The 27,028-nt window shown below is 43.7% G+C and overlaps 1 protein-coding gene across 1 annotated transcript in view; it reads left to right on the forward strand.

The window, feature by feature from the left end:
• LOC135503564 (uncharacterized) overlaps window positions 1–27,028 on the forward strand; it is an 81,350-nt gene that overhangs the window by 50,345 nt on the left and 3,977 nt on the right. The window contains exons 5-24 of the mRNA XM_064797168.1: window positions 1,168–1,225; window positions 2,212–2,382; window positions 3,478–3,519; window positions 6,734–6,850; window positions 7,224–7,313; window positions 8,282–8,539; window positions 8,982–9,092; window positions 10,086–10,343; window positions 10,786–10,896; window positions 12,885–13,100; window positions 13,639–13,842; window positions 14,455–14,670; window positions 15,266–15,469; window positions 18,323–18,526; window positions 18,944–19,147; window positions 21,300–21,458; window positions 21,862–22,119; window positions 25,629–25,739; window positions 26,081–26,173; window positions 26,702–26,769. Of these exons, the coding sequence (XP_064653238.1) occupies window positions 1,168–1,225; window positions 2,212–2,382; window positions 3,478–3,519; window positions 6,734–6,850; window positions 7,224–7,313; window positions 8,282–8,539; window positions 8,982–9,092; window positions 10,086–10,343; window positions 10,786–10,896; window positions 12,885–13,100; window positions 13,639–13,842; window positions 14,455–14,670; window positions 15,266–15,469; window positions 18,323–18,526; window positions 18,944–19,147; window positions 21,300–21,458; window positions 21,862–22,119; window positions 25,629–25,739; window positions 26,081–26,173; window positions 26,702–26,769 (3,153 nt within the window). The remainder of the gene's footprint in view (window positions 1–1,167; window positions 1,226–2,211; window positions 2,383–3,477; window positions 3,520–6,733; window positions 6,851–7,223; window positions 7,314–8,281; window positions 8,540–8,981; window positions 9,093–10,085; window positions 10,344–10,785; window positions 10,897–12,884; window positions 13,101–13,638; window positions 13,843–14,454; window positions 14,671–15,265; window positions 15,470–18,322; window positions 18,527–18,943; window positions 19,148–21,299; window positions 21,459–21,861; window positions 22,120–25,628; window positions 25,740–26,080; window positions 26,174–26,701; window positions 26,770–27,028) is intronic.

The raw sequence follows: 27,028 nt of genomic DNA on the forward strand, positions 1-27,028 counted from the left end.
ATCAGCTAATCCGAATCAACGAAACCGTATTGAGATTTCAAGTGTGACGCGCTTGATACGAATTAAGGTTTTCGATCGCACTGCCCATGCGCCCGGCGCATGGAAAGTGACCTTTGACCGCGGGAACTAGTGCTCCGAACTAGTTAACTGATGTATTTAAATGATGTCATTAACTCAAACTCCCCTGCACGTGACTTGCATTTCCATTTCCTGGCAAGGTATGTTGCCGCCGGTTCGTTGGTCAAAGGTACGCTGGTCAGCAACATCGTCACGGCGGGGTTTTCCCCGGTTTTGGCCTCGTTTTCAAGGGCGAGGCCGGGATTCTCCGCATTTAGCGACGGTGTTGTAGGCATGGCAGGGAGATGGAAATGGTCAAGCACCTTACGCGATTTTAACTTGTTAATAATGACTGTGTGATACTTTGATATTATATACTTATATGTTTTGTACTTGTAAATTTTATTCTCCCGTATGGGAGGTTAATAAATGATAATAATAATAATAGATGGCGCGTCGTTAGTACGCATTGAGTGTGGCGCGTTTTAAACCGATTTGAATGCGTATTCGGGCCAGTGTGACGCGACCGTTCTGAAACTGGATTAACCAATTCGTATTCCGGAGAGCGCTCTACGGAATTCGGTTTCAATTCGCATCAACACCCTAAACGTAGCGGTGGCCCTTGCTCTCCGTGTTCCAAATGTACTATAGCTCCTTCCAAACTAAGTGAATAAGCACAGGCTGGGTGTCAGTTGGTGGTTATCTAGAAATTCGTCAAACCATGTGCTCAAATCCTAAAGCAGTTAGAACATCCTCAAAACGAAGTGAATGGACACAGGCTGGGTATCAGTACATTTGGAACACAGATGGCAATGACCACCGCTCGGTTTCGATTGGATTTCACTTATTTTTTAAGGTTGTGTGGGCCTAATCAAAGTCTATACCTCATCAAAAAATCAGCCTTCTTTTTGTTTACCTGCGGCTAACCCTTAAAGGCTATTCGAAGCGCACTTGGACAAGGTGCAGCCACTGTGATCATCCAGTGCAGGTGTAGCCATGTAAAGTGCGCTAAGGAGTCCAATTACATTTACATTTTCAATTACATAGAAATCATGGACTAAACCGGAATGCGATCTATGTGTGATACTGTTTGTTTTGCTGATATTTCAGAATGCTGCAACTCGTTCATTCCCTGAACTGGATGTGAAACAAATTGATAAATCAGACGGTAAGAAAATTATTTCCTTCCTAGGAATAAATAGAGATGAGAATGGCTAAGCACCCCCCCCCCCCCCCCAAGCATTAGGTGGGTGTACCTATGCTCTGGTATCCCCTTGATACGCCAGATTTGGCCCGTTCGGATCAATTTGTCTCATAATTTACCCTTAAATACGGGGCATGGTGCTGTTAGCAGAAGCTCATTCTCATAGAATACCTTTGATTGCCAAAAGTACCCCCTTTTTCACGATTTGTGCGGAAAAGTCTTCGTAATTGAGGTAGGAAAAAGGACCAATTTTTCGTACTTTTTACGTACGCGCATGCGGTCACCCAAGGTATACGAGTGTGTGTTTTGGGGGGGGGCGCATCCGGCGCACGCCACCTCTATTTTGACAATTCTTTTATTTTGACCATGTACAGAGCGCAAAAAAACATAGTTTTAATGAACAACCTCATCCATAGGATAATCCGAGGGCCTTTGACATGGGGGGTGGGGGGGCGGTCGGTATTACCCTAGCGTCAATGATGTTTGGGAAGAATTTGATCTGGGTACTTCTACGGTACTGCCACTAGCGGACACGGGGTATATCGTAAAGGCTTATGCCATTTATCGATATTTTCAAAAGCTCCTTTTTTTGTAATTTATAATCTTTTTTCTATTAGACAGTTACATGTATATATCATTAATAAGAGTCACCTTACATGGATGATGATTCATGATTCATGATTAGGCGGTGTAAACGTTAGAGGCATGTCTTAGTTAATTAATTGTATTTGCATACGATCAATTATGGGCCTCGAATGCCATAGATCCAGGGTGTTGTGATTACCCACAGGTTGGATTTGGATAATGGGTGGGATTGCCTCACTAAAATTGGCAGCTCAGTCAGCCAGTTCAGCAAGATTGAGTGGCGGGTGTTTTATCATCTGCTGTTGGTATGTGTATTGGGCGCATTGGTGTCTGAACTTGAATTTAATTTCTTTCTATGGGTATAGCAGTTCAAAGGCCTGTTGGTGAAATAAGGACAACACCACCTGATGAGATGGATAATGAAATTAACCCTGGCACATCTGTTGCAATCACAACCTCGGAAGTTTTACACCTTGAAAAACATGAACATGGAACCAAGGAGTCAGATGAAGGTGAAACCAAGGAGTCCAGGAAAAGTGAGTAGGGTAATCATAGTCTATAATTGATCATTGATAGCTGATGATGAGATATTAAGCGGACTTGAACTCGTCCTGTAGGTGGGTAGCATTGCTTGATCGATTGAGCCATTCCAAAAAAGGAAGTGCCGTGTTGATCACTGTATGAATATACTCTCCATTCGTATTTCTACTTCTTGGGGCCGATGACCAGGTTTAGGCCCAGCCCCTAATACAAAGGATTCATCAATTGCATTCACCCTGTATTACAGCCCTTCTCACCAACAAAAATAGGCCTGGGTAATCTCTTTTAAAGGGACCCTAACATGCATATTCAATGAGGTAGGCGTTCTCTAGAAGGGACCATAGAAAGAAGAATCGAGAGTATTACAATTATTGTTGTACACCGTTTTTTTTGCTGGCCACGTGACCAAGTTTAACGCAGCAGACCAGAGATTACAATACTATATTCCTTTGATCAGTTATTTGTTTGACAATCGCTTTTCTAGGCAACCTTGTATTAGTGATAACCGTCAGAACAGGCTGAGAAGCATTGGTAGGCGTCCCGGGGTAGGCGTACGCCATCAGGGATTCGAAATCTCGGTAGCGAGCGACTTTTGTGGACACTCGTACACCGTAGCGTTCATCGGGTCCTGTATTTCATTCCACCGGCTGGTACTATTCGTTTTGTTCACGGGCGTATGAAAGGCGAACGCCTATGCTGACCAACCATTTATTGCCCTGCGAACAAAAGATTAGATGAAATTGTACAAGCTGGACAGAATGCACTCGTGGTAAAAGCAGCCCATTTACGGTGTACGAGCGTCCAGTGTATTCGATTTGCAGACCCACTGCATGATCAGATTAATCTCTACCTGGATGAAATAGAAAGAAACGGAGAGTTGGGCACCTTCATTAGTGATGCGAAGCAGTCTTCGAAGGATGGTCATAAACTGTTAATCTATTGGGATGAGGAAATGCAGCAGAGGTCGAAGAACCACATGACCTACGCTGATTTGTACTATGGGGATTATTTCACTGACCAACTGCTTCACAAGGCTAGGAATGATCTCAGAGGAATCGACGAAAGTGGTCATGTTCTTATTGTACTTGCAGACCTTGTTATGGACGATTTCCACCACCAGATGTGTGCAGAGAGTAAGTATAAACATTGCCAATAAATGAACAAAGTTGTAAAAATCCTGAATATACATGTACTAGGAAAATCAAGGAAGAGAATTTGATGTTTTTAGCTCACCTCTTAGCAGAGGCGAGCTTATCCCATACCGTGGCGTCCGTCGTCCGTCGTCGTCGTCGTCGTCGTCGTCGTCGTCGTCGTCGTCGTCGTCGTCGTCGTCGTCGTCGTCCGTCGTCCGTTAGCAGGGCACGTTTCGTAACTGTTAGAGCTATTGAGTTGAAACTTGGTACACATGTACCCTTATGTAATGACACCTTGGAGACCAAGTTTCGGTCCGATTCGTTTCATGGTTTGGCCACCAGGGGGCCAAACGTTAAAAGTGAAAATATGCAATATCTCCCTTAATAGTAGTCGGGAAATTTTGAAAAAAATATGGTAGGTACTTCTAGCAAAGGTGCATCATATATCCTCCGGGTTTTTGATTTGACCTCCTTTTCAAGGTCACAGAGGTCAAATGGTGTAAATTGGCCGTTAGGATGTAACGATGGCACGTTTCTAAACTGCAATGACTATTGATACCAAATTTGGTACACATTTACCCCTTAGTCAGGTGATCTCAGGGACCAAAGTTTGGTCCAATATGATTCACCACTTGAACACCAGGGGGCAAAATCTAAAAACCTTAAAAATGTGATTATTCCTTAACTTCTTGCCCGATTGCCACCAATTTGATATCATGGGTACATCTAACCACCATACAGTATATGTCACACAGGTTTTTAATTTGACCTTCTTGTCAAGGTCACAGAGGTCAAATGGCATAAATTCGCCGTCAGGCCGTAACTATGGCACGTTTCTTAACTGCAATGACTATTGATCACAAATTAAGTACACATGTACCCCTTAGTCAGGTGATCTCAGGTACCGAAGTTTGGTGCGATCTGATTTGCCGTTTGGCCTCCAGGGAGGGGGCCAAATCCTAAATTCTTCAAAATGCCATTATTCCTAGTAATGACTTGCCCGATTGGCACCAATTTTATATCATAGGTACATCTAATTCTAACAACCATTCAATGTGTCACCCGGGTCTTCTTTGATTTGACCTACTTTTCAAGGTCACAGAGGTCGAATGTACTGTAAATTGGCCATTTTGGGGAAATTGTAATTGCTTGGACCTACATCAAACCTAACACTACATGACACAATACCATGCTCTTTATCCATCTTTCCTCCACATGAGGTGAGCACAATGGCCCTGGCCGTTTCATTAAATGGATTGAGAGGCGGTGCGTTAGGCCTGTCATTCGCATAACTATGAAATAATTGCGTAGATATCCCTGGACCTATTTGCTATCGAAAAAGATTTTTCCTACAGTTGCTGATTTTGCTGACAATTCTAATTAGGGATATCACCGAAATATTTAGTAGGTGAATACGTATGTGCAGTAATGACACTTTCCCGGTGTAGTATGCGAGTGTTTCGGTGTGACAGTTTTGCCCTACAACAGCATCAGAACAAGACTGGTTGGGTCTCTCTAGCCATGGCATTGTTCGTGGGAAACACTGACACATGGAGCTTACTGAAAAATATTAGGCTTTTTTCACAACTATACTGTGCTTGTGCTTATGCCCGCTAAGCCCGCCTCTCTTCGAGTGAGGCTTGGGATTGGCTGGTCAGGGGTCTTGGGGTGTTGACACATCAAAATAGCTAACCGGCTGACAAACCGACACGCAAAACTATTGAGCTACGGTCGGTATAGCCGTTCAAAGGGGATTTCATAACTCCAAAGTAAAGTCTTGGGCCACCGCTAGTGGTGTCTTTTATCAATCATTCCTTATTCAGATGATCCACCAATAAGCCTTTTAGCACAGCGCTATCCTGTTCTTTAGATGACGACATCCTTACTATTTATGCGTTTATACAATAGAGCCGAGCGTCAAGGAAGAATGCCTGAGGTAGGCTATTTGCCGCGCGATGTTGTCACCTTTTATGAGATGTCAGCATTTACAAACACCCAAAGGTCCCATGAGAAAGGGATTGACGACATACCTTCGTAGAACTGCATTGTCTTTCGCTATGTCCTGTGGAAGGGGGAGTCATAGTGATGTACCCGCTTATCGGTGGTATATGATATGATATTTATTTGTGGGGGGGGAGAGGTAAGCGCTAAAGGTGCTATTCCATGATGATACAGATTTTTTCAGAGGTTGTTCTTACATGACCTGAAGGATCACTCCAATGATGGACAGCTTAACGAGATCTTTCAATTCAATTGATGATTAGGAGGGCCCCTCCGAGAAGTACAACGGCATGCCGATTTCCTATCCAAAGAAGTAGAAATCCTAGAAACATGGTATCAATGCTCTATAGCCTTGTCCCTCGTGGGATTTTAGGGTAATACGTAGCGTTATTCAAAAAGGGTCTACGCCAATTAACAGCATAAGATTAGCACTTGGTGTGCGCTTTAACCCAGAAAGCGCATAAGATTTGAAAAGGACAAGTGCGGACCGGCAGAGGGCTGTATTGTGATGTTAGTGCGCCATTGGCAAAGAAATGCTCTTTTACGACAAATCAGCATAACCTTTGTGTGGAGGGATTCAAAGAAATGCTCTTTTACGATGGATCAGCATAGCATGATAGCATGTTTTTGATAGGCTTTTTTCATAACGCATTCCCCTCATTGTCCGCACAGCGCTGTTCTTTGTATTCGAGCGCTTGGACAATAGCGAAGCATTCTTATGAAAAAAAAATTAAAATCAAATTAAAAGAGATTAAAATTTACGGACGAACATTTTATACACCAGCTGGGGAGAACCCCCCCCCCCCCCCGGCCTCCCTCCCTGTGACCCTGTCCCGCACGCGCGTGCCCAAGGTGGCTCGGTGTGTGGATTCGATCGTCTGTAACTGCACATTGGTTACACTTGTAATACTATGTAATACTGTCCGGCCATCAAAAGGATTGGGGCCAATGAGATGAATAAAATCCCTGAACGTGACTGCGTGCCAACGCATGTAGGCCTGTTACAAATCATGCCGTCGGTCAATGATTTTGGTGGACACATCCACCTGTCTTTAACAGAATCTTATTATTGTATGAATAGAAAGAGGAGGGCTTTCTGGCGCATAAGCACAGGCACAGCATAGTCATGAAAAAAGCCTATTACACCGACGTATATGCCTACCTACGATTAAAGGCACTTGTGATTAATCTATACTACCTGTATCAATTTCAGATGCTAAAGTGAGGAATACAAGCTTATGCATGAAGAAATGTGCCAAGGAGAGCAGTGCGGACATGTCAGGACCCTCTGAATCGAGCAATTGCAAGCATATGAAAAGGAAGGGAAAATGTGAGTACCAATGGCCTGACATGACATATAATGTCAGTTGCCACAATGAACTGGGTTCCGCCGAGGAGAGGGTACAGTGTCTCAACGCGCGTGCGATATAGGCAACTATCAATGCCGACGATCTTGTTGAACTATGCGTTCACAGAGCAAGGAAAAGTACTGAATGTCTTTATTTGCTGTGTTGCCCCGCTAACTGATGCTGCACTAGAGTTTATGGACCGCCAATGACTGTAATTCAGGATATAGCCCAATCTCTGGTGCATTTATCTTGAGGAAGGAATCACTGACAAAAAAACAAACCCTAGGGAAAAAGGTTGCAATCTAGGTTGAATCGGAGATCCATTAACTTTAAAACAACTTTCTAATTATGCAGACGCCGGAGAGGACGTTGCAAACAAAAAGAAAAGAGGTACCAATGCTGACATTAGACATGCTAATGGAACAAAAACGATGGAAAAACAATGTGAGTTTTCGGAGAACAGTTTGAAAAGCATCTTTACCTTTAATGGCCCGACACATGACAAGTCCTCACGACTGTGATATATCATTCATTATCGGACTCTCCTTGTCAATGACAGAGACTAGCGTGGGAGTCATCAGGGCCCCCGCACTTACGTACAGGGTGTTAAAAAAAGTCCGCAAACTTTAATCTCTTATAAAATTTGATACAGGTATCACTTGAAAATGACACTGGTACCAATGAAAACTAGGAGCTCAAGCATTTTAGCTGGTGAAAGTCACACATCTCTAGCATCAATGGTTATTGCGTAACAGGCGCTCAGAAAAAGGGAGCGTTTGTCGGACCGTGCAATTACTGGCCAATTTTAGCACCTCAGATGAAGCAATTACCCACTAAACGGTCATCGTTCTTTTAAAGCTTAGAAAAGCATCGAAAAAGTCTTGTGTTACAGCGAAGACCTTATTCGGATGTAAGGAACAACTTTCCTGCCTGGAATGAGATGCTGCATAGCGATCGGACTCAGCCAAGTGGAGCCATCTCGCTCCTCAATTGATGATTACTGACGCGGTCATAAAAACGCATTCCTTTTTTGAGCGCCTGTTACGCAATAACCGTTGATGCTAGAGAGGTGGGACTTTCACCAACAAAAATGCTTGAGCTTCTAGTTTATATTAGTACCAGTTGCTTCCTTTTATGCTGCCTGTTGCGAATTCTATAAGAGATAAAGGTTTGTGGACTTTTTTTAACACCCTGTATCACCGGCCCACTTATTACCCTGCTTGCATTTCCAAAGTCATCTGGCTTCATACGTCTCGTGTCTACATAAGCAATGGCGGCTTGGGCAAGAAATAATGTAATCTTCACGTTTCAACAGGGCTAGGGATTATGACAAGGTAATCGAAATGTGCGCAGAATCATCCGTTCCCATCTTTTAATCAACATCTGGTGCTCATGGATACATTTTCCTTTAGGTAAGAAAGTGAAGCCGCCACCATCCCAGATAACCTCCACGAAGCACGAGGGATCCTATTCAGTCATCAAGAATTTGAACAGAGACCATGCAGCAACTCTAGAGAAGCAAGAAATTCATTCACCCAGGACCCCCGATTTATCTGTCCAGCCACAGAAAAACATTTGCCCATTCATCGAGAAAAAGGAACATTATTCAGGAACTACGGCAGCTACGGTCCATATCATATCAGGGAGCAGAGAACTTCTACCAATAAAAGGTAAAGAGGCATTTCGTTCTGATCATTTGTCCTATCTGACCTTCATACCATGACCCCCTCCCCAAGGAAAAAAAGAACAAAATTATCTGTCACGTCGTACATTATGATATATTTGACCTGTAAAGCGTGCGATTCATTAGTGGCTTTCAATGGGTACTGCAATTGGACTACAATCTTGCACCGCACGTTCCGGCCAGACAGGTTTTTTATACTGTACCGACTTATGTGGCGTATAATAGAAGGGCACAACCAGTCCCTAATCCCAGTCAAAAGAACGAATCAGGCCATGGCAAGGGGTTCTGGGGCGGTAACTAATACTTTATGAGGTGACGCTTTAACTAAGTTTTTACAGTATATTGGCAGCAACAAGAATACCTCATCAACATTCTCAGATAATATGATAATAGTATCGTCAAACTAAAATGGTGTTTACCTCCTTTAGATGCTGGAGAGCAAGTTGCAAGCAAGGGGCAATACTCCAAAAGGATCTGTTTAGACTCCTCAAAACTGGCTGAAGCAGGGAATTGCAAGCTGACTAAAAGGACGGGGAAACGTGAGTAGCCCTACATGGGTGACTTTTCATGGCTTGATCAAGTTGAACAGGAAACTGTTCCTCTCTGGCTCGTATCACTGAAGAATAAGAGTTAATCATGTGGACGCAAGATTACATTGACGGCTGAGTGCGCTCAATAACCATGTCAAGTTGTATTAATCCCAACTACGACAGAAAGGATTTAAGGTATTTGTAAAATGACACATGATTGAAATTCAGCAAAACCAAGAATGCCCCTAAACATCCCAAATATATCGAGTAATCATTCATGCCCTATACCACCTTGTTCAGCAATACACATAGACCCCCAAATGATTCACAAAGATGACCTGTCTTGCAGCATTATGTAACAATCTACTTCAAACAAAAGGATTCTTGCTGCAAATGCCCAGGGTTTAGACGGGACCGAAATGAAATTTGAACATAATTGACCTAAGGATCCCCTTCAGATGCAGCTAGCAATTAGATTAGGAGAAATTCATTCTCAACGCTGCAAACGGCAACACTATCACCCTCATGAGATGCTGCATAGCGATCGGACTCAGCCAAGTGGAGCCATCTCGCTCCTCAATTGATGATTACTGACGCGGTCATAAAAACGCATTCCTTTTTTGAGCGCCTGTTACGCAATAACCGTTGATGCTAGAGAGGTGGGACTTTCACCAACAAAAATGCTTGAGCTTCTAGTTTATATTAGTACCAGTTGCTTCCTTTTATGCTGCCTGTTGCGAATTCTATAAGAGATAAAAGTTTGTGGACTTTTTTTAACACCCTGTATCACCGGCCCACTTATTACCCTGCTTGCATTTCCAAAGTCATCTGGCTTCATACGTCTCGTGTCTACATAAGCAATGGCGGCTTGGGCAAGAAATAATGTAATCTTCACGTTTCAACAGGGCTAGGGATTATGACAAGGTAATCGAAATGTGCGCAGAATCATCCGTTCCCATCTTTTAATCAACATCTGGTGCTCATGGATACATTTTCCTTTAGGTAAGAAAGTGAAGCCGCCACCATCCCAGATAACCTCCACGAAGCACGAGGGATCCTATTCAGTCATCAAGAATTTGAACAGAGACCATGCAGCAACTCTAGAGAAGCAAGAAATTCATTCACCCAGGACCCCCGATTTATCTGTCCAGCCACAGAAAAACATTTGCCCATTCATCGAGAAAAAGGAACATTATTCAGGAACTACGGCAGCTACGGTCCATATCATATCAGGGAGCAGAGAACTTCTACCAATAAAAGGTAAAGAGGCATTTCGTTCTGATCATTTGTCCTATCTGACCTTCATACCATGACCCCCTCCCCAAGGAAAAAAAGAACAAAATTATCTGTCACGTCGTACATTATGATATATTTGACCTGTAAAGCGTGCGATTCATTAGTGGCTTTCAATGGGTACTGCAATTGGACTACAATCTTGCACCGCACGTTCCGGCCAGACAGGTTTTTTATACTGTACCGACTTATGTGGCGTATAATAGAAGGGCACAACCAGTCCCTAATCCCAGTCAAAAGAACGAATCAGGCCATGGCAAGGGGTTCTGGGGCGGTAACTAATACTTTAGGAGGTGACGCTTTAACTAAGTTTTTACAGTATATTGGCAGCAACAAGAATACCTCATCAACATTCTCAGATAATATGATAATAGTATCGTCAAACTAAAATGGTGTTTACCTCCTTTAGATGCTGGAGAGCAAGTTGCAAGCAAGGGGCAATACTCCAAAAGGATCTGTTTAGACTCCTCAAAACTGGCTGAAGCAGGGAATTGCAAGCTGACTAAAAGGACGGGGAAACGTGAGTAGCCCTACATGGGTGACTTTTCATGGCTTGATCAAGTTGAACAGGAAACTGTTCCTCTCGGGCTCGTATCACTGAAGAATAAGAGTTAATCATGTGGACGCAAGATTACATTGACGGCTGAGTGCGCTCAATAACCATGTCAAGTTGTATTAATCCCAACTACGACAGAAAGGATTTAAGGTATTTGTAAAATGACACATGATTGAAATTCAGCAAAACCAAGAATGCCCCTAAACATCCCAAATATATCGAGTAATCATTCATGCCCTATACCACCTTGTTCAGCAATACACTAATGCCGTGGTCACACTGGGGTTTTAACACGAATTGAATTCGAATTAAAACGTTGATACGTATTGGGGCGTCACACTCAATTCGGTTCATACCGATCTCAATCCGCTTTAACCAACACGGTTCTTAAACCGAATTGAATGCGAATCAGCTAATCCGAATCAACGAAACCGTATTGAGATTTCAAGTGTGACGCGCTTGATACGAATTAATAATTTCGATCGCACTGTGCATGCGCCCGGCACACTTCCTCTTCCGTTAATTCTCCGCGCCAAACTTCTATCAATTCAATTGATTGTGCTGGTCTTGTGGGATGTGCTGAAGTGAATGCCTGGTAAATGGTAGAGTTATGATCTGCTAAACACAATATGAAGATGTTTTTGGAATAATTTTTTCATGCAATTTTGAATAGATTTATTTTTGTACGGAGTAAAGTTGATCTTATCAGAGGTTTGATTGTTTGTTACGCCACAGAGACCAAAGATTGAATGGTGAATGGCCTAGGAATGTATGCTGAATGAAACTGTTCTTGTATTTTTTTATGTATGTATGTACATGTACTAGAATTTGCTTCTTGCAGGATCTGCAGATTGAAATTGAATGCTTGATGTTAGTATACGCATTGAGTGTAGCGCGTTTTAAACCGATTTGAATGCGTATTCGGGTCAGTGTGACGCGACCGTTCTGAAACTGGATTAACCAATTCGTATTCCGGAGAGCGCTCTACGGAATTCGGTTTCAATTCGCATCCAGTGTGAACACACCAATAGACCCCCAAATGATTCACAAAGATGACCTGTCTTGCAGCATTATGTAACAATCTACTTCAAACAAAAGGATTCTTGCTGCAAATGCCCAGGGTTTAGACGGGACCGAAATGAAATTTGAACATAATTGACCTAAGGATCCCCTTCAGATGCAGCTAGCAATTAGATTAGGAGAAATTCATTCTCAACGCTGCAAACGGCAACACTATCACCCTCATGCAAGTCCTCAATTAGATGCCTCTCTTAGAAAGGTCCACAAAAATATATCCAAGGCCTACATGTACGTGTTTTGCATTGGCCTGTGTATGTGCATACCCAAAACATGCAGCAGACTTGAATGGTTTGCAGGACGCGTTGCATTACTAGGCCCCTTTAAATTCCGTGGCATTGGACTCCAAGCATGTACATAGGCCCTATACGGCCTGTAATGTACATAGAAAGATCCACGCCTATGGATATGTAAGAACCCTTCCATGAGAGACATCTAATTGAGGACTTGCATGAGGGTGATAGTGTTGCCGTTTGCAGCATTGAGGATGAATTTCTCCAAATCTAATTGCTAGCTGCATCTGAAGGGGATCCTTAGGTCAATTATAGACACGTTCAAATTTCATTTCGGTCCCGTCTAAACCCTGGGCATTTGCAGCAAGAATCCTTTTGTTTGAAGTAGATTGTTACATAATGCTGCAAGACAGGTCATCTTTGTGAATCATTTGGGGGTCTATGTGTATTGCTGAACAAGGTGGTATAGGGCATGAATGATTACTCGATATATTTGGGATGTTTGGTGCATTCTAGGTTTTGCTGAATTTCAATCATGTGTCATTTTACAAATACCTTAATGAACCATCAGGTGGTACGCTCTGATTGAAATGGTCTTGGGGTGAAAAGTCATACCTAATGTATTTGCGCATTTCATTTTAGGTAGTAAATTGGAGCAGAATACTGCTGTCGGACCAAGCTCAGTCCATGAAAGGGCTCTATTGCCAAAGCACTCCAGTCGCCCTGATCAGGCGCAGATACCCCTTACCCCAGTCCTGAAGAAAAAGGAGGATGCATCTGGAACTACGAAGGCTTATGTTAGAACTACAGAGGTCTCCATCGCGTCTGAAAGAACGATAGTCGTGCAGCCAAAAAAATGTAAGTAGCAGTGGTCCATTCATACTGGTACCCATCTGACTCTCTTGGGAAGAAACTTAAGTGGTCTAAGAAATGTCTCAATTAGATAGATAATAGAGTGGTCTAAAAAGGCTCAATTATGTAGATTTACCATTTTCACCTCACCTCTATTTGATCATTTTGTTTCGTCATCAGTTGCATTTGATCAATCTCGTTCCTTCGAGTTGCGTTCACCAATCAACTTAAAGCTGAGATCACAGCAAGATGTATTCCTCAGCAATTGACCATAGGAAGGAGACAAAACATTCATATTTCCCCAGTCTTTAATAAGGCAGGTAATTTATAACACCACTCATTATCAGACCTCGAGCTACCACTTCATGTCGTCATCATTATCTCACCAACAGGGCAATCTCTTTGATCTATAGGCCTAGATATCACAGCATGGGAGTCAGAATTTGAGCGGTGTAGAAATATCGGTTCGATTCATTTTGAATGCTATACGGACAACACTCCTTGGCATTTGTCTGTTGGTACAGGATGATCCATTTATATTTAGGTAAGAAAGTAAAGCCGCCACCATTCCAGACGACGTCCACAAAGGAGGATGGGTCCTGTTCAGCCCTGATAGAAACAAAAAGGAAGGGTGGAGCACGGCTAGAGAAGGAGGAAATCATTCAACCACCAAGGACCCCTGAAAAAGGGAAACTTATGACTACGGGAGCTCGGATGATATCAGCGACAAGCGATTCCCCTAAGAAAAGTAAGAAACCTTTTGCTGCGATATTTGTCCTATCTGACCTCGCCCCATGTTCATGTAAAAAATGCGCTGTCAAGCCAGTGGGTCATTGGGAGCTGTTCATGCTATTTCCCGATTGCTGAGGGCGCATCACATCAGCTTGCTTTCAATGACAAATGAGGCATAGGCGAATGTCAGGCAGCCTGTATAGGTTCCGGTAGAGAAATTTCGGCGGACTTTGAGTTGACTCTTAAACATTTTGCTTTACCGAGCAATGTGGATGCTGTCAGCATGACATCCTGGAAACATCTACGCCTGTCACCGCTGAGCTCAGGGTGCGATCCCTTGTCGTTCCCGGTTCTTTCATGTGATAGAGTGGGCGAGCCTCTCTGGCAGCGCAGGTCTCCTCCGGGGGCTCTGGTTTCCTCCTGCATCTCCCTATATTACCTGTTAAACTATTATAATCATGTGGACGCAAGATGACATTGACGGCTAGGTCCGCTCAATAACCATGTCAAGTTGTATACATCCCAAATACGACAGAAAGGATTTAATGGACCATCAGGTGGTACGCTCTGATTGAAATGGTCTTGGGGTGAAAAGTCATACCTAATGTATTTGCGCATTTCATTTTAGGTAGTAAATTGGAGCAGAATACTGCTGTCGGACCAAGCTCAGTCCATGAAAGGGCTCTATTGCCGAAGCACCCCAGTCGCCCTGATCAGGCGCAGATGCCCCTTACCCCAGTCCTGAAGAAAAAGGAGGATGCATCTGGAACTACGAAGGCTCATGTTAGAACTACAGAGGTCTCCATCGCGTCTGAGAGAACGATAGTCGTGCAGCCAAAGAAATGTAAGTAGCAGTGGTCCATTCATACCGGTAACCCATCTGACTCTAAGAAACTTAAGTGGTCTAAGAAAAATGGCTCAATTATGTAGATAATAGATTTGTCTAAAAAGGCTCAATTAGGTAGGTTTACCATTTTCACCTCATACTAGCGTCATCTTTCTTTGAATATTTTGTTTCGTCATCAGTTGCATTTGATCGATCTCGTTCCTTCGAGTTGCGTTCACCAATCAACTTAAAGCTGAGATCACAGCAAGATGTATTCCTCAGCAATTGACCATACGAAGAAGTCAAAACATTCATATTTTCCCAGTCTTTCATCAGGCAGGTCATTTATTACAACACTCATTATCATACTCTCTATTTTAAAGATCTCGAGCTCAACCACTCCATGTCGTCATCATTTTATCTCGCCAACAGGGCAATCTCTCTGTTCTAATGTATAGGCCTAGATATCACAGCAGGGGAGTCTACTGTATAGGCCTAGATATCACAGCCCTAGATATCAGAGTGCAGAAATATTGGTTAGATTTCTAAATTCTATACGGACAACACTCCCTGGCATTTGTCGGTTGGTACAGGATGATCCATTTACATTTAGGTAAGAAAGTGAAGCCGCTAGCATTTCAGAAAACGTCCACAAAAGAGGATGGACCCCGTTCCACCGTGATAAAAACGAAAATAAAGGATAATGTACGGCTAGAGAAGGAAGAAATCATTCAATCACCGAGGACCCCTGAAAAAAGGAAACTTATGACTACGGGAGCTCGGGTGATATCCGTGACAAGCGATTTCCCTAAGAAGAGTAAGAAACCTTTTGCTCCGATATTTGTCCTATCTGACCTCACCCCGCTAATACAATATACTAGCAATAACCCGTGCTACGCACGGAATTGAGATTGGAATGGTATGTTGCAGTGGGTGAATTTCGGGGGGGGGGGGGGGTTCTAAGACCTCTGAAGATGTTCGAGGTCTGAATAATTTGGACACATGTAGGTATGTGTCTCTGAATGATAGAGCCCTGGAGAAAGCAATATGCAGCTGGCCACCGAGAAAACACTGGTTGCTGGAGGTAGATCTCTTGAATCATTGAGTAGTTTTGCTTTCTGTGTGGTGCCTTCGGGGTATCACATTACGACGTTTTCGCCGCAATTAGCCTACCCGTGCTGGGATGTGCAGCAAATTCACACGGCAGCTGATTCAGGCCTAGAATGCTTACAGAGGGGCTTTAATCAGATTAGACACAGCAAAACCCGTTCAAACGGGTCATCCACTACGTCAAAAGCAAGAATGACGTCAGATATACGGAATTGAGGTTCCAGTGTCATCGGGAAGGTACATGTATGTTGCAGTGGGTGAATTCTGGCGGGTTGGCGCTAAGATCTCCCCCTAAAGATGTTTGAGTTGGAACAATTTGGACATGTGTCTATGTGTTTACTAAGAATGATCACGCCCCTGGAGAAGGCAATTCATGCAACTGGCCACTGAATAACACCGGTTACTGGAGGTAGATTCTAATGAATCATTGAGTAGTTTTGCCTTCTGAAACCGCTATTACCCGTGCTGCGCTGCGAATTCACACGGCATACGCGGCCGCAGCCGCAGCTTATTCAGACCTAGAATGCATACATGGGGGCTTTAATCAGAGTAGACACAGCCAAACCCGTTCAGACGGGCGGCCCACTACGTCATAGGCAAGAATGACGTCATATATACGTGTCGTCATGTGCGGCGCTATGGCGATGACGTATTTAAACGGTGGAGACGTCGATTGTTGACATCATTATTTACCGCGGTCCTGTTTTCACCAGTTACGTCATGGCCTAGCGACGCGCGTCGTTAGCAACAAATTTGCGAGAATTGGGGCTGGATCTGCTTCAATAAACGCGATTTGTGTGTCTAATATGACCACTAAGGCATTCAGACCGTCCTCGAACACATCTTGGAGGTAGACTGCTGTATGCTGCGAAATATGTAACGAATCTGTTCGGCGGTTTGGGAGGAGTATTTGCGCGTTACAGAATTGGGCTTAGAGTAAGATAATATAGATGAAAAATGCGCTGGCAGGTTTCGGTAGAGAAATTTCGGCGGCCTTTGAGTGGATGCTGTCAGCATGGCATCCTGGAAACATCTATGCCTGTCACCGCTGAGCTCCGGGTGCGATCCCTTGTCGTTCCTGGTTCTTTCATGTGATAGAGTGGGCGGGCCTCTCTGACAGCGCAGGTCTCCTCTGGGGGCTTTGGTTTTTCCTCTGCATCTCCCTATATTGTCTGTGAGAGCTACTATAGGCATGTGGACGCAAGATGACATTGATGGCTGGGTCCGCTCAATAACCATGTCAAGTTGTATAAATCCCAACTACGACAGAAAGGATTTTAATGGACTAGGTGGTACGCACTAATTGAAAGGGTCATGGGGTCAAAAATTGGAGCAGAATACTGCTGTCGGACCAAGCTCAGTCCATGAAAAGGCTCTATTGCCGAAGCACCCCAGTCGCCCTGATCAGGCGCAGATGCCCCTTACCCCAGTCCTAAAGAAAAAAGAGGATGCATCTGGAACTACGAAGGCTCATGTTAGAACTACAGACGCCTCCATCGCGTCTGAGAGGCCGATAGTCGTGCAGCCAAAGAAATGTAAGTAGCAGTGGTCCATTCATACCGGTAACCCATCTGACTCTAAGAATTGTTTCGTCATCAGTTGCATTTGATCGATATCGTTCCTTCGAGTTGCGCTCACCAATCAACTTAAAGCTGAGATCACAGCAAGATGTATTCCTCAGCAATTGACCATACGAAGAAGTCAAAACATTCATATTTTCCCAGTCTTTCATCAGGCAGGTCATTTAATACACCACTCAGTATCAGACTCTCTATTTTATGTCGTCATTACTTTATCCCAGTCCCAGGAACAGTGACTAGACCAAGAGAGCAATCTCTCTGTCCTACAGTGTGTATCAAAAAAGTATACCCAACTTTAGCCCCTATTTTCCCCGAAACTATATTTCCTCGAAACTATAAAACAATCAGAAAATAAAGTATATATCCTGCATGTGAACGCCAAGGCCGATGTCCTCTTTCCAATGTGACCTTGGTGAATGAGTTGCTGCCACGCGTGACTGAGTAACAAAGCCAGGTTTTGAGTGGTACTAAGTTTTGAACCGTGCCAAATTTACCCATGGGTAAGAAACCACCACCAAATGCAGTTGTTATTCAATTGTCTTCAATTATGGAGAGACATGATAGGTTACGTAACTTTGGAAACACAACCCAAGAGCATTTGAAGTCACTGTGCCACATGACACAGGTCAGAATGGTCCAGCTGTGACACTTTTATTCCCTCCAAAATGACTTGGCATGGCACTGATTTAGACGACGTTCAAATACAACATTGTTGCTCAGTAATGCGTGATGATAAATCAAAGTGTCATTGCCAAGCGGACATCATAGGCTTCCTTAGACATCAACAAGTTGTTTCTGATTATTCTTATTTTTTTGGGGGATTTTAATTTGGGTATACTTTATTTTGATACACACTGTATAGGCCAAGATAAGACGGCAGGGGAGTGAGAATATGAGACGGTTCGATTCATTTCAAATGCTGTACGGACAACACTCCCTGGCATTTATCGGTTGGTACAGGATGATCCATTTATATTTAGGTAAGAAAGTAAAGCCGCCACCATTCCAGACGACGTCCACAAAGGAGGATGGACCCCGTTCCACTGTGATTAAAATGAAACTGAAGGATGGAGCACGGCCAGAGAAGGAAGATATCTTTCAATCATCAAGGACCCCTGAAAAAAGGAACCCAATGACTACGGGAGCTCGGGTGATATCAGCGACAAGCGATTCCCCTAAGAAAAGTAAGAAACCTTTTGCTCCGATATTTGTCCTGTGTGACCTCACCGCGTTCATATGAAAAATGCGCTGTCAAGGCAGTGGGTCATTGGGAGTCGTTCATGTTATTTCCCGATTGCTGAGAGCGCATCAGCCTGCTTTCAATGCAAAATGAGACATAGGCGTAGTTAGGTGCACTTGATTATGTCCCCGCACTAGGTGCCTTTTGCGCTTATGTGAGCAATGTCAGACGGCCCGTATAGGTCCCGATCGGTTGAGAAATTTCGGCCGCCTTTGAGTGGACTCGTTTTTTTACCAAGCAATGTGGATGCTGTCAGAGTGGCATCGGTCCGATTTATTTCAAATGCTATACGGACTACACTCCCCCTGCATTGGACGGTTGGTACAGAGTGTCTTGTGCTAATGGATCCATTTATATTTAGGTAAGAAAGTAAAGCCGCCACCATTCCAGACGACGTCCACAAAGGAGGATGGATCGTGTTCAGCCCTGATAAAAACGAAAAGGAAGGGTGGAGCACGGCTAGAGAAGGAGGAAATCATTCAATCACCAAGGACCCCTGAAAAAAGGAAACTTATGACAACGGGAGCTCGGATGATATCAGCGACCGGCGATTCCCCTACGAAAAGTAAGAACCTTTTTGCTCCGATATTTGTTCTATCTAGTCTCACCGCGTTGATATGAAGCTGAGAGCACAGCTAGGTGTACCTCCAGCAGTAAAGCAGAAATATCAACCTGTGGTAGCCAAAATGCACTTCGGTACGCGGCACCCTAAATAAATAAATGAATAAATAAAGCAGAAGTAGTACACACCATTACTATGCGAGTCTTTCATCAGACGGGAGGCATATCAGTTTCCATCGTTGCACCTGTCTTATTTGTAAACACTTTGTTACGGCAAAAAGAACATTACCATTGCATTTTAGGTATGTTTCTTTATCAAATAGGCGCCGCACACCGCCATCACAAATGTTGTAGTTGTGCAACTCTTTTGCGTTATAATGAGCTCTATTATTTTGCCTATACCACCTTTTATTGTGGGGCCGTAACATATTCTGGGATCGTTCAGGTGATTTCCCCTGATCATTAGGATTGACAAGCGCTAACACACTGTCACTGATATCCCGGGGGCGGGGGGCGGGGGGGGGGTCACAGGATACACACCCCCGAGTCGTAACTTCAAAATGGTTCAGATCCCATCCCAAACCACTACGTTTTCCCACTCGACCTTGGTTGACAATTGCTACACCACTGCTACTGATTTCCCATGGGCCATCGGGGGGGGGGGGGTTGCTGCTGGGATCCCATTCATTTTATTACGACTCTCGTGCCATCTCACTGGCATCATGTGTCATGCCTGCAAGGAAGTGAAGCTAGCACATCACTAGACAAGCATTTCATATTTGCATATGACCGTCCCCATAACAATAAACCAAACAAATGGCTATGCGATAGCACAAAGTGTCATGTAATGAAGTATGAGAAAGTGTATGACAGCGTGGACATCCCTGTTTCACCTCGAACAATACGACTTAAGCCAAAATAATGGTGAAGCGACAACACGAATGACTCAGCTGTCCACCTAACTTGTGAACCTGTGTGAACAATTGTAACACTTGTTCGATGAACAAAATTGGCAAAACCTATCCAGATAAGGGGATAAATGCCTTATCAATGATCAGCACTGGCAGTCTGACGTGTTGGCTGGAGATGAGGACCGATTATTGTTGGAGGCATTCCGAATAAGTGAACCAAGTCCAATCATTAAATAGACGTGTAATGCTTAATCAGTTTCAGGGACTAAAGGAATTCAGTTCTAGCCCTAAAACATACAACTCCTAATCACCCTTTGTCATGGAGAGAGATGTCCAACTAACTCGCAACAATAAGAGAATGTCTACCTAATAACTCATGAACCTGTGAACAATGATAACCCTCGTTCAAATCAACACTCGTTCTGTGAACATGATGGTATTTACAATGTAATGACAACAAATCACATGATTGACGGATTTCCACCACAACAGTATGAATTTCTTTGGCAAAATCAACCCATGCTTGACCCCCTTGTCTCCATGACTGAGATGTCCACCGAAATCGCAACAATGGTAACCCTCGTTCAATGAACAAGATATCAAAAGTGCATGTCGGACGGATTATTTCCTTCCACCTCACCGTTACGACTTTCTTTTGCGAAATCAATCCAGATAAGGATCTAAATGCCCCCCCCCCCTCGTATCTCCATCTCCATGACAAAGATGTCCACCTCGCAACAGTTGGATTTCCAACTCAACCGTACGACTTTCTTTGACAAGATCAACCCACTACATTTTTAGCTATAACCATTCATGAATTGAAAGCAAAAAAGCACATACCGGTGTGACAGCGGATATAGTCCCCCTGGAGTCATAGTCCGGTAGCATTGTATTTGATCAATTAAGCAGCATGATCTATTGTACCGCTAACCCTAACCAAAACATTTAGCAATGCGGGCTATTGTTACACGTACTATCAGCCCTAGGACTACTATCCCTTGCACACCGGTATCAAAGCCAAAATAATGGTAATACGACGACACAAGGTACATGTTTATATCCAATCAATTACTCATTCGATGAAAATATTGGTCAAAATCAACCAAGATATCAATGCAAAAATCAACCAAGAAATAAATGCAAAAAGGTAACCAAGCCGCATCATTAAAATATAAAGTCTCCATGACAGAGAGTGTTACCGACTTTCTTTGGCGAAGTTCATGGACACATGCCATTGCATTTCAGGTATGAATGCCAAACTACCAAAACGCCTGGACGGAGCTACCAAGGGCAATGCTTCAGGAATGAGGAATGCTACCACCGTCCACATGACTAAGGTCCACACTTCTCACTATTACATGGCGCCGGAGATATCAGCAGTTGTGCAACCAACGCTTATGAAATGTAAGTGGCATTGTTATAGTTAAAGTTACAGTTTTCGGGTATAGTCAGATATTAACTGCAGCAGAGGTTGTTATCATTAACCCCGGTCTATTCCTGAAACCTTTCACAGCAATTCCCAGACCAGCAGCTCATGGTGCCTGCTGTTCCTGACCAGCCCAACATTAATTTGTGTTTCAATGACACCTTTGGATTGGAAGACGCATTGGTAACCTTCGTGTTTTACCGATAGCAAAACTACTGTCCTATCAAAAACCCAAAGGGAAAATTAAACCCAAAGGGAAAATTAATGACCACCTGCTTGTTAAGACGAGTATTCAATTACATAGTCTTTTCGTCAAAATGTAATTTCGAGATGTGGAATTTGATTGTCTGTTTTTCAAATATGCTTGCCGTTTAATTCCAGGTACAGATATCAAACCATCACTTACCACACAGGGTAATACCGATTTCAAAAATCAAAACAACAATGTCAAATCCTGTTCAGCACAGGACATTGCTCTGTTACAAAAGAAAAGAAAAGCATCTGCCCAAGCACAGAGACCCAATGCCCCAAAGAAAAGGAAAGAGGTACCGGAATCAACAGAGAATTCGGCTAATATCCGCACTCATCAAGTCCCCATTTCACCCGAAATGTCAGCTGATGTGCAACATAAAAAGAAATGTAAGGGCAACTTTTGTTCACCATTCCTCATCATATTCACGTTGTTTCGATGCTAGTTTCCATTTCATAGTGACAGGTATCGGATCAGGATAGAAGGGAGATCTTTCCAGCATTATAGAAATTAACCCCATCCAAACCAACACCATCTTTTGAGGAACCCCCCCGAATGAAAATTTGAGTTTATAGCGTTTTCAGGACTCACCTCACATTTCTGTATAACTAGTAGTGGTGCCAGGGCCCCAAGTTGAGAAAAAGTGGGTCACGTCATGACGTACTTTTGCATTTGAGCTTATAGCGTTTTCAGGACTCACCTCACATTTCTGTAAACCCAAACCATTGAATTAATCGCATAACAATCAATGCAAACAGTTGGCTACTTTGGACCAAGATTATCGATACATATTAAGACGATTGCTCCAAACGAACGGCAAAGAACGCTAACGACGTAGATCATAATATATCTATAATCTCTCAAATGGATAACATCTTTACGTTTCGGTGACAATGCGAATACTCACTAAAATCATGAGAAAGAGTCCAAGCATCCCTTAACCTGATACTATGAGATAACAATAGCAGAATACGATTGACGTCGATTTCGTGGAAGCGTGATACCATTTCGGATGATAGTGACTCATCAGGCCTATGAGCAACAGTCAGCTGATAGTGATGACACGAATCTGCATCCGTGTCGGGTGGTACAAAGATGCTGGGCTAATTAGAGTAAATGAAACTGTAAACCCATTAAACTATCTATAACATTTAAAACCCTTCTGAACATTCTCCCCCTCCTGATATGACAATATCAGCATGATGAATGATAGAAACAATGCCAGTCCAAAAGCAAATTTTGACTCTCCATAAGACGTTCATGCTGGCAATTGGTAACGAAGAGTTCACGATTTCTTCATTTATAATGATAGTTGAAATGTTCGATAATCCAAACAGTCGGCATTCATAGAAAGGAAAGTCTCTCAGATAACCTAAGCGTGGCTTGACATCTTTCTCGGTCGACAGGCGTCGTAACCCCGACGAAGGGAGGCGAAACGGGTGCTACACTGTGCCCAACAGTGCCCCGTAGGCTGACTAGGGGAAGGAGAAGCCTTAATTTCATCCTTAATAGACGGGTCATAGACCAAGTCTACCTGTTACCCCATAAGTTCATGACGAAGTTTACGTATCCTCGAAGTGATCTTATACACGGCGAACGGGTATATCCAGTTTCCAAAACAAAGTTAATGGTGAAAGGCACGATATCCATATCCTCGGAGTAGGCCACACTAATTTTAGCAGTCGATGGTGGTTGGATTTGCATTCTCCTATTCCACACGGTCTACTTCTTTTACAGTCGGCTCCTCTGTGGTTTCCAAGGCACCTAAAGCAAAGATTTAGCCCTTTGGCTTTATCCCATCGTAGGTTAACATCCATGGCTTTGAACGTGTCACATACCCATACCCCGTGCTGACCGCTACAAACCTTGCACTGTTTCTCGTTTATCTGGGTCGTGGTAACGAACGTTTTTGACGACGCAGCTTTATCTGTTCGGGGATGACTTTCCTTGATTCCCTGGATGGTCTCAGCGGCAGTGGTTAGGAATTCGGACTCATCATTGATGAACTTTCTCAATGTTTCTACTTTCTGTTCTAATCTGTACTCCGAAATCCACCGGTGATACTTAGCCAGTAAGCCTTCACTCAGCTTGCGTTGTAGTGATATGTAGAGGGACCCACTACCTAATTCTGCTGCTTGTCCTCCATCGATTAGATTTACTACCAGAACATCTAGCAATTCTGAAAATCGCTCTAGGTCCTGGCAATTACCGTCTCGGATCTGCCGAAATCTCTCTAACTGTTCAAGTCTTAAAGTGATTTGTCGTCTCTTACCGCCATATTTCCTTTCGAGCCTGTCCTTGGCCACGTCGTAGGCAGCAGCCGAATGTCCCAAGCCTTCAATTACTTTAAGAGCTTCCCCTTGCAAGCTGTCCCTTAATCGAAGCAGCTTGTATTCTTTTGTAGTTACTGCATTGTCGACACAGGCCTTGAAGGCTGCGTTCCAGCTTTCACTCCTCTTGTTACCGGCAAACTTTGGGACTGGGACTCTCGTTAATAGTCTAGATGGATCAAATCTGACCGGTGGTTCAGTCGCTGCATCTGGGGGCGTTCCTTCTAGCAGATTGTACAAAGATGCTCCTGGGTGCGGAGTAGGAGTCGAATAGTAATGAAGCGGAAACCTCTGCTGCTGTGTTGGCAGTCCAACTGGCGAAAGAAAAGGCTGCTTTGATGCCAATACGGGCGGCTGTGGCATCATAGCGGGCGACTGTATCGTCAAGTGTCAGGACTGGCGGCTGTGGCGACATAACGGGCGGATGCGGCGTCAGGATTGGCGGCTGTGACGATTCGAACACTCGAGCTTCTACATTATCGTGATGTGGTGGATTTTCCTGACGTGGCGTCGGCTTTTTGTCCGCTTCTTCCTTGAGAGACATTCCAGGGGCCCCAGTAGCTTCATCACCCTTAGCTTCGTCACTCGTGGCCTTTTCTACCTTGGCTTCGTCACCTGTACTATCGTTATATTCCGAAGGTTCCGCAAAGCTGACATTTCGTCTGGCATGCCGGGGTGGAGGCAATGTGGTGAGGCTGGCCTCCATCCTCCTAATTTCTTCTCGCGTCTTCTCAAGTTCATCCTCCAATGACTTATAATTGAAGTGACGATCAGTTTCTAGGCCTACACTTTCAAACTGAGGGCTATGCATATGTGACGAGAGTTGGGACTTACTTAATTCACGCCGCTGTTTCATGTAGTCGTGTGCTACTTGTTCGGCTAAGTCATATTTGTTGGCGATCTCGTCCATCTCGTCATCAAAAACGGCTGCCTTTTTCTCCAGGCTGGATCCGGAGCCTCGGCAACGGTCGGTATATTCCGAATATGTCATGTACACATCTTGGTATATTCCGTATAAAGTATCCAATCGTAATCGAATATCCGCATTTGTACGTTTATGTCGAATTCCGAAAACAAACGATCCATGCCTTTCTCAAAGGCTTTTCGAATACGGGAACGCTCACTGACAAAATCCATCTGTACAACTGCGCTCTGCTACCAAATGTTAAGACGATTGCTCCAAACAAACGGCAAAGAACGATAACGACGTAGATCATAATATATCTATAATCTCTCAAATGGATAACATCTTTACGTTTCGGTGACAATACGAATACTCACTAAAATCATGAGAAAGAGTCCAAGCATCCCTTAACCTGATACTATGAGATAACATTAGCAGAATACGATTGACGTCAATTTCGTGGAAGCGTGATACCATTTCGGATGATAGTGACTCATCAGGCCTATGAGCAACAGTCAGCTGATAGTGATGACACGAATCTGCATCCGTGTCGGGTGGTACAAAGATGCTGGGCTAATTAGAGTAAATGAAACTGTAAATCCATTAAACTATCTATAACATTTAAAACCCTTCTGAACAATACATGCTCCTAATTCGTTTTCAGATGCTAAAGTGAAGGTTGCGAGCAAAGGACAATGTTCCAAAGGGATCAGTGCAGACGCTTCAAGGCCCGCTGAAACGGGAAAGTCCATGCGCACCAAAAGGTCGAAGAAATGTGAGTACCGGAGTGACATGACCTGTTAATAATAAGTATTTCTTCAATGCTGAATGGCGAGGTTACATCTCGTAGCACAGCCCAATATTCAATTAATTACTGAAGACTGCAATGAAACGATCTTACGCCTGCAGCAAAGCAACAATCAAGGCTTCCATCCGTCAGTGGATGGGACAAGCCTTAAAGGAGCATTGTATTCGATGCAGTAAACTGTCAAATAGGGGCCCCGTACCCCTACCGTGGGCCCCCACTCATGCATTGAGACATGGTTTGGTAACATGGTTTGCTTTTGTGCATTTTGCATTTGTTTTTATAAAACACACTTTCTCACTATATTGCAGATGCCGAACAGGATGTTGAAAGCAAAAAGGGGAGAATCAACGAGTCTCGTAATACCCATCAGTCTAAACGAACTGATAAGACAGAAAAACAATGTGGGTATTAAATTTGTCTGTGGTGATTCCACCTATCCCGAAATGGTGGGTTTGTGAGAGTCGTGTCCGACCCCGGTCTTTCCCGGGCTTGAGAAAACCTGCTCGCGTTCACACGTTGGGATTTTCAGTACATGTTCCTTTCACATCAATCAATGATCGAGGGCTCTGATGGATACAGTAAGCCACAACTTGAGAAGCAACACACTATTTAATCAACCAGAACCACAGTATCTTACCAGCCACAGAATAAACACCTGCCTTGTTTCGAGCCGTCTGGATGCATGGGCCTCCTTCATGTTGATTGACCGGGTCTCCTGTTCATTGACGTAAGGTGATAAGACACCTGATTCATCAGCCAGCAATCGACTCCGATTATGATGTTGTTTTTTTCAGTTCTTTGCGTGCTTGTCCCCTTCACCAAGAAAATCCAGCTGCGTTACACAGAATATGATTACTACATGTATAGTCTGTTTTTTTTTACTTTCTCGAGTCTGACCGAGTCCTAACACTTCATTTTGATCGTTGCAGTTGATGCTCTTATGCAGCCAAGGGTTGTGAATCTACTAGGAAGCGTCACTGATGGTTCTACTATTGATGTAAGTTGACAAGGAAAGTTCACCAACTGATCGGGAGATGTCATGGTTGTTCCATTCAAACTCTTTACCAGAAAAAAGCCCTCTCCCCTTTCCTCATATTCTATCTCCTCCTCTTCCTATCCTCCCCTACCACTCCAACCTCTCCGGGCCAATTCCCATGCCTCATATTTTTTCCCCTTTCCCGACATTGTCTCTCGCTCTCCAACGGCCCCAGGCGAATTAAACCTTCCCAGCCTTCTCGATGTGGGCGGAGGGGGGG

This window comes from Lineus longissimus, unplaced genomic scaffold, assembly GCF_910592395.1.
Source record: "Lineus longissimus unplaced genomic scaffold, tnLinLong1.2, whole genome shotgun sequence".
NCBI classification, from domain to species: domain Eukaryota; kingdom Metazoa; phylum Nemertea; class Pilidiophora; order Heteronemertea; family Lineidae; genus Lineus; species Lineus longissimus.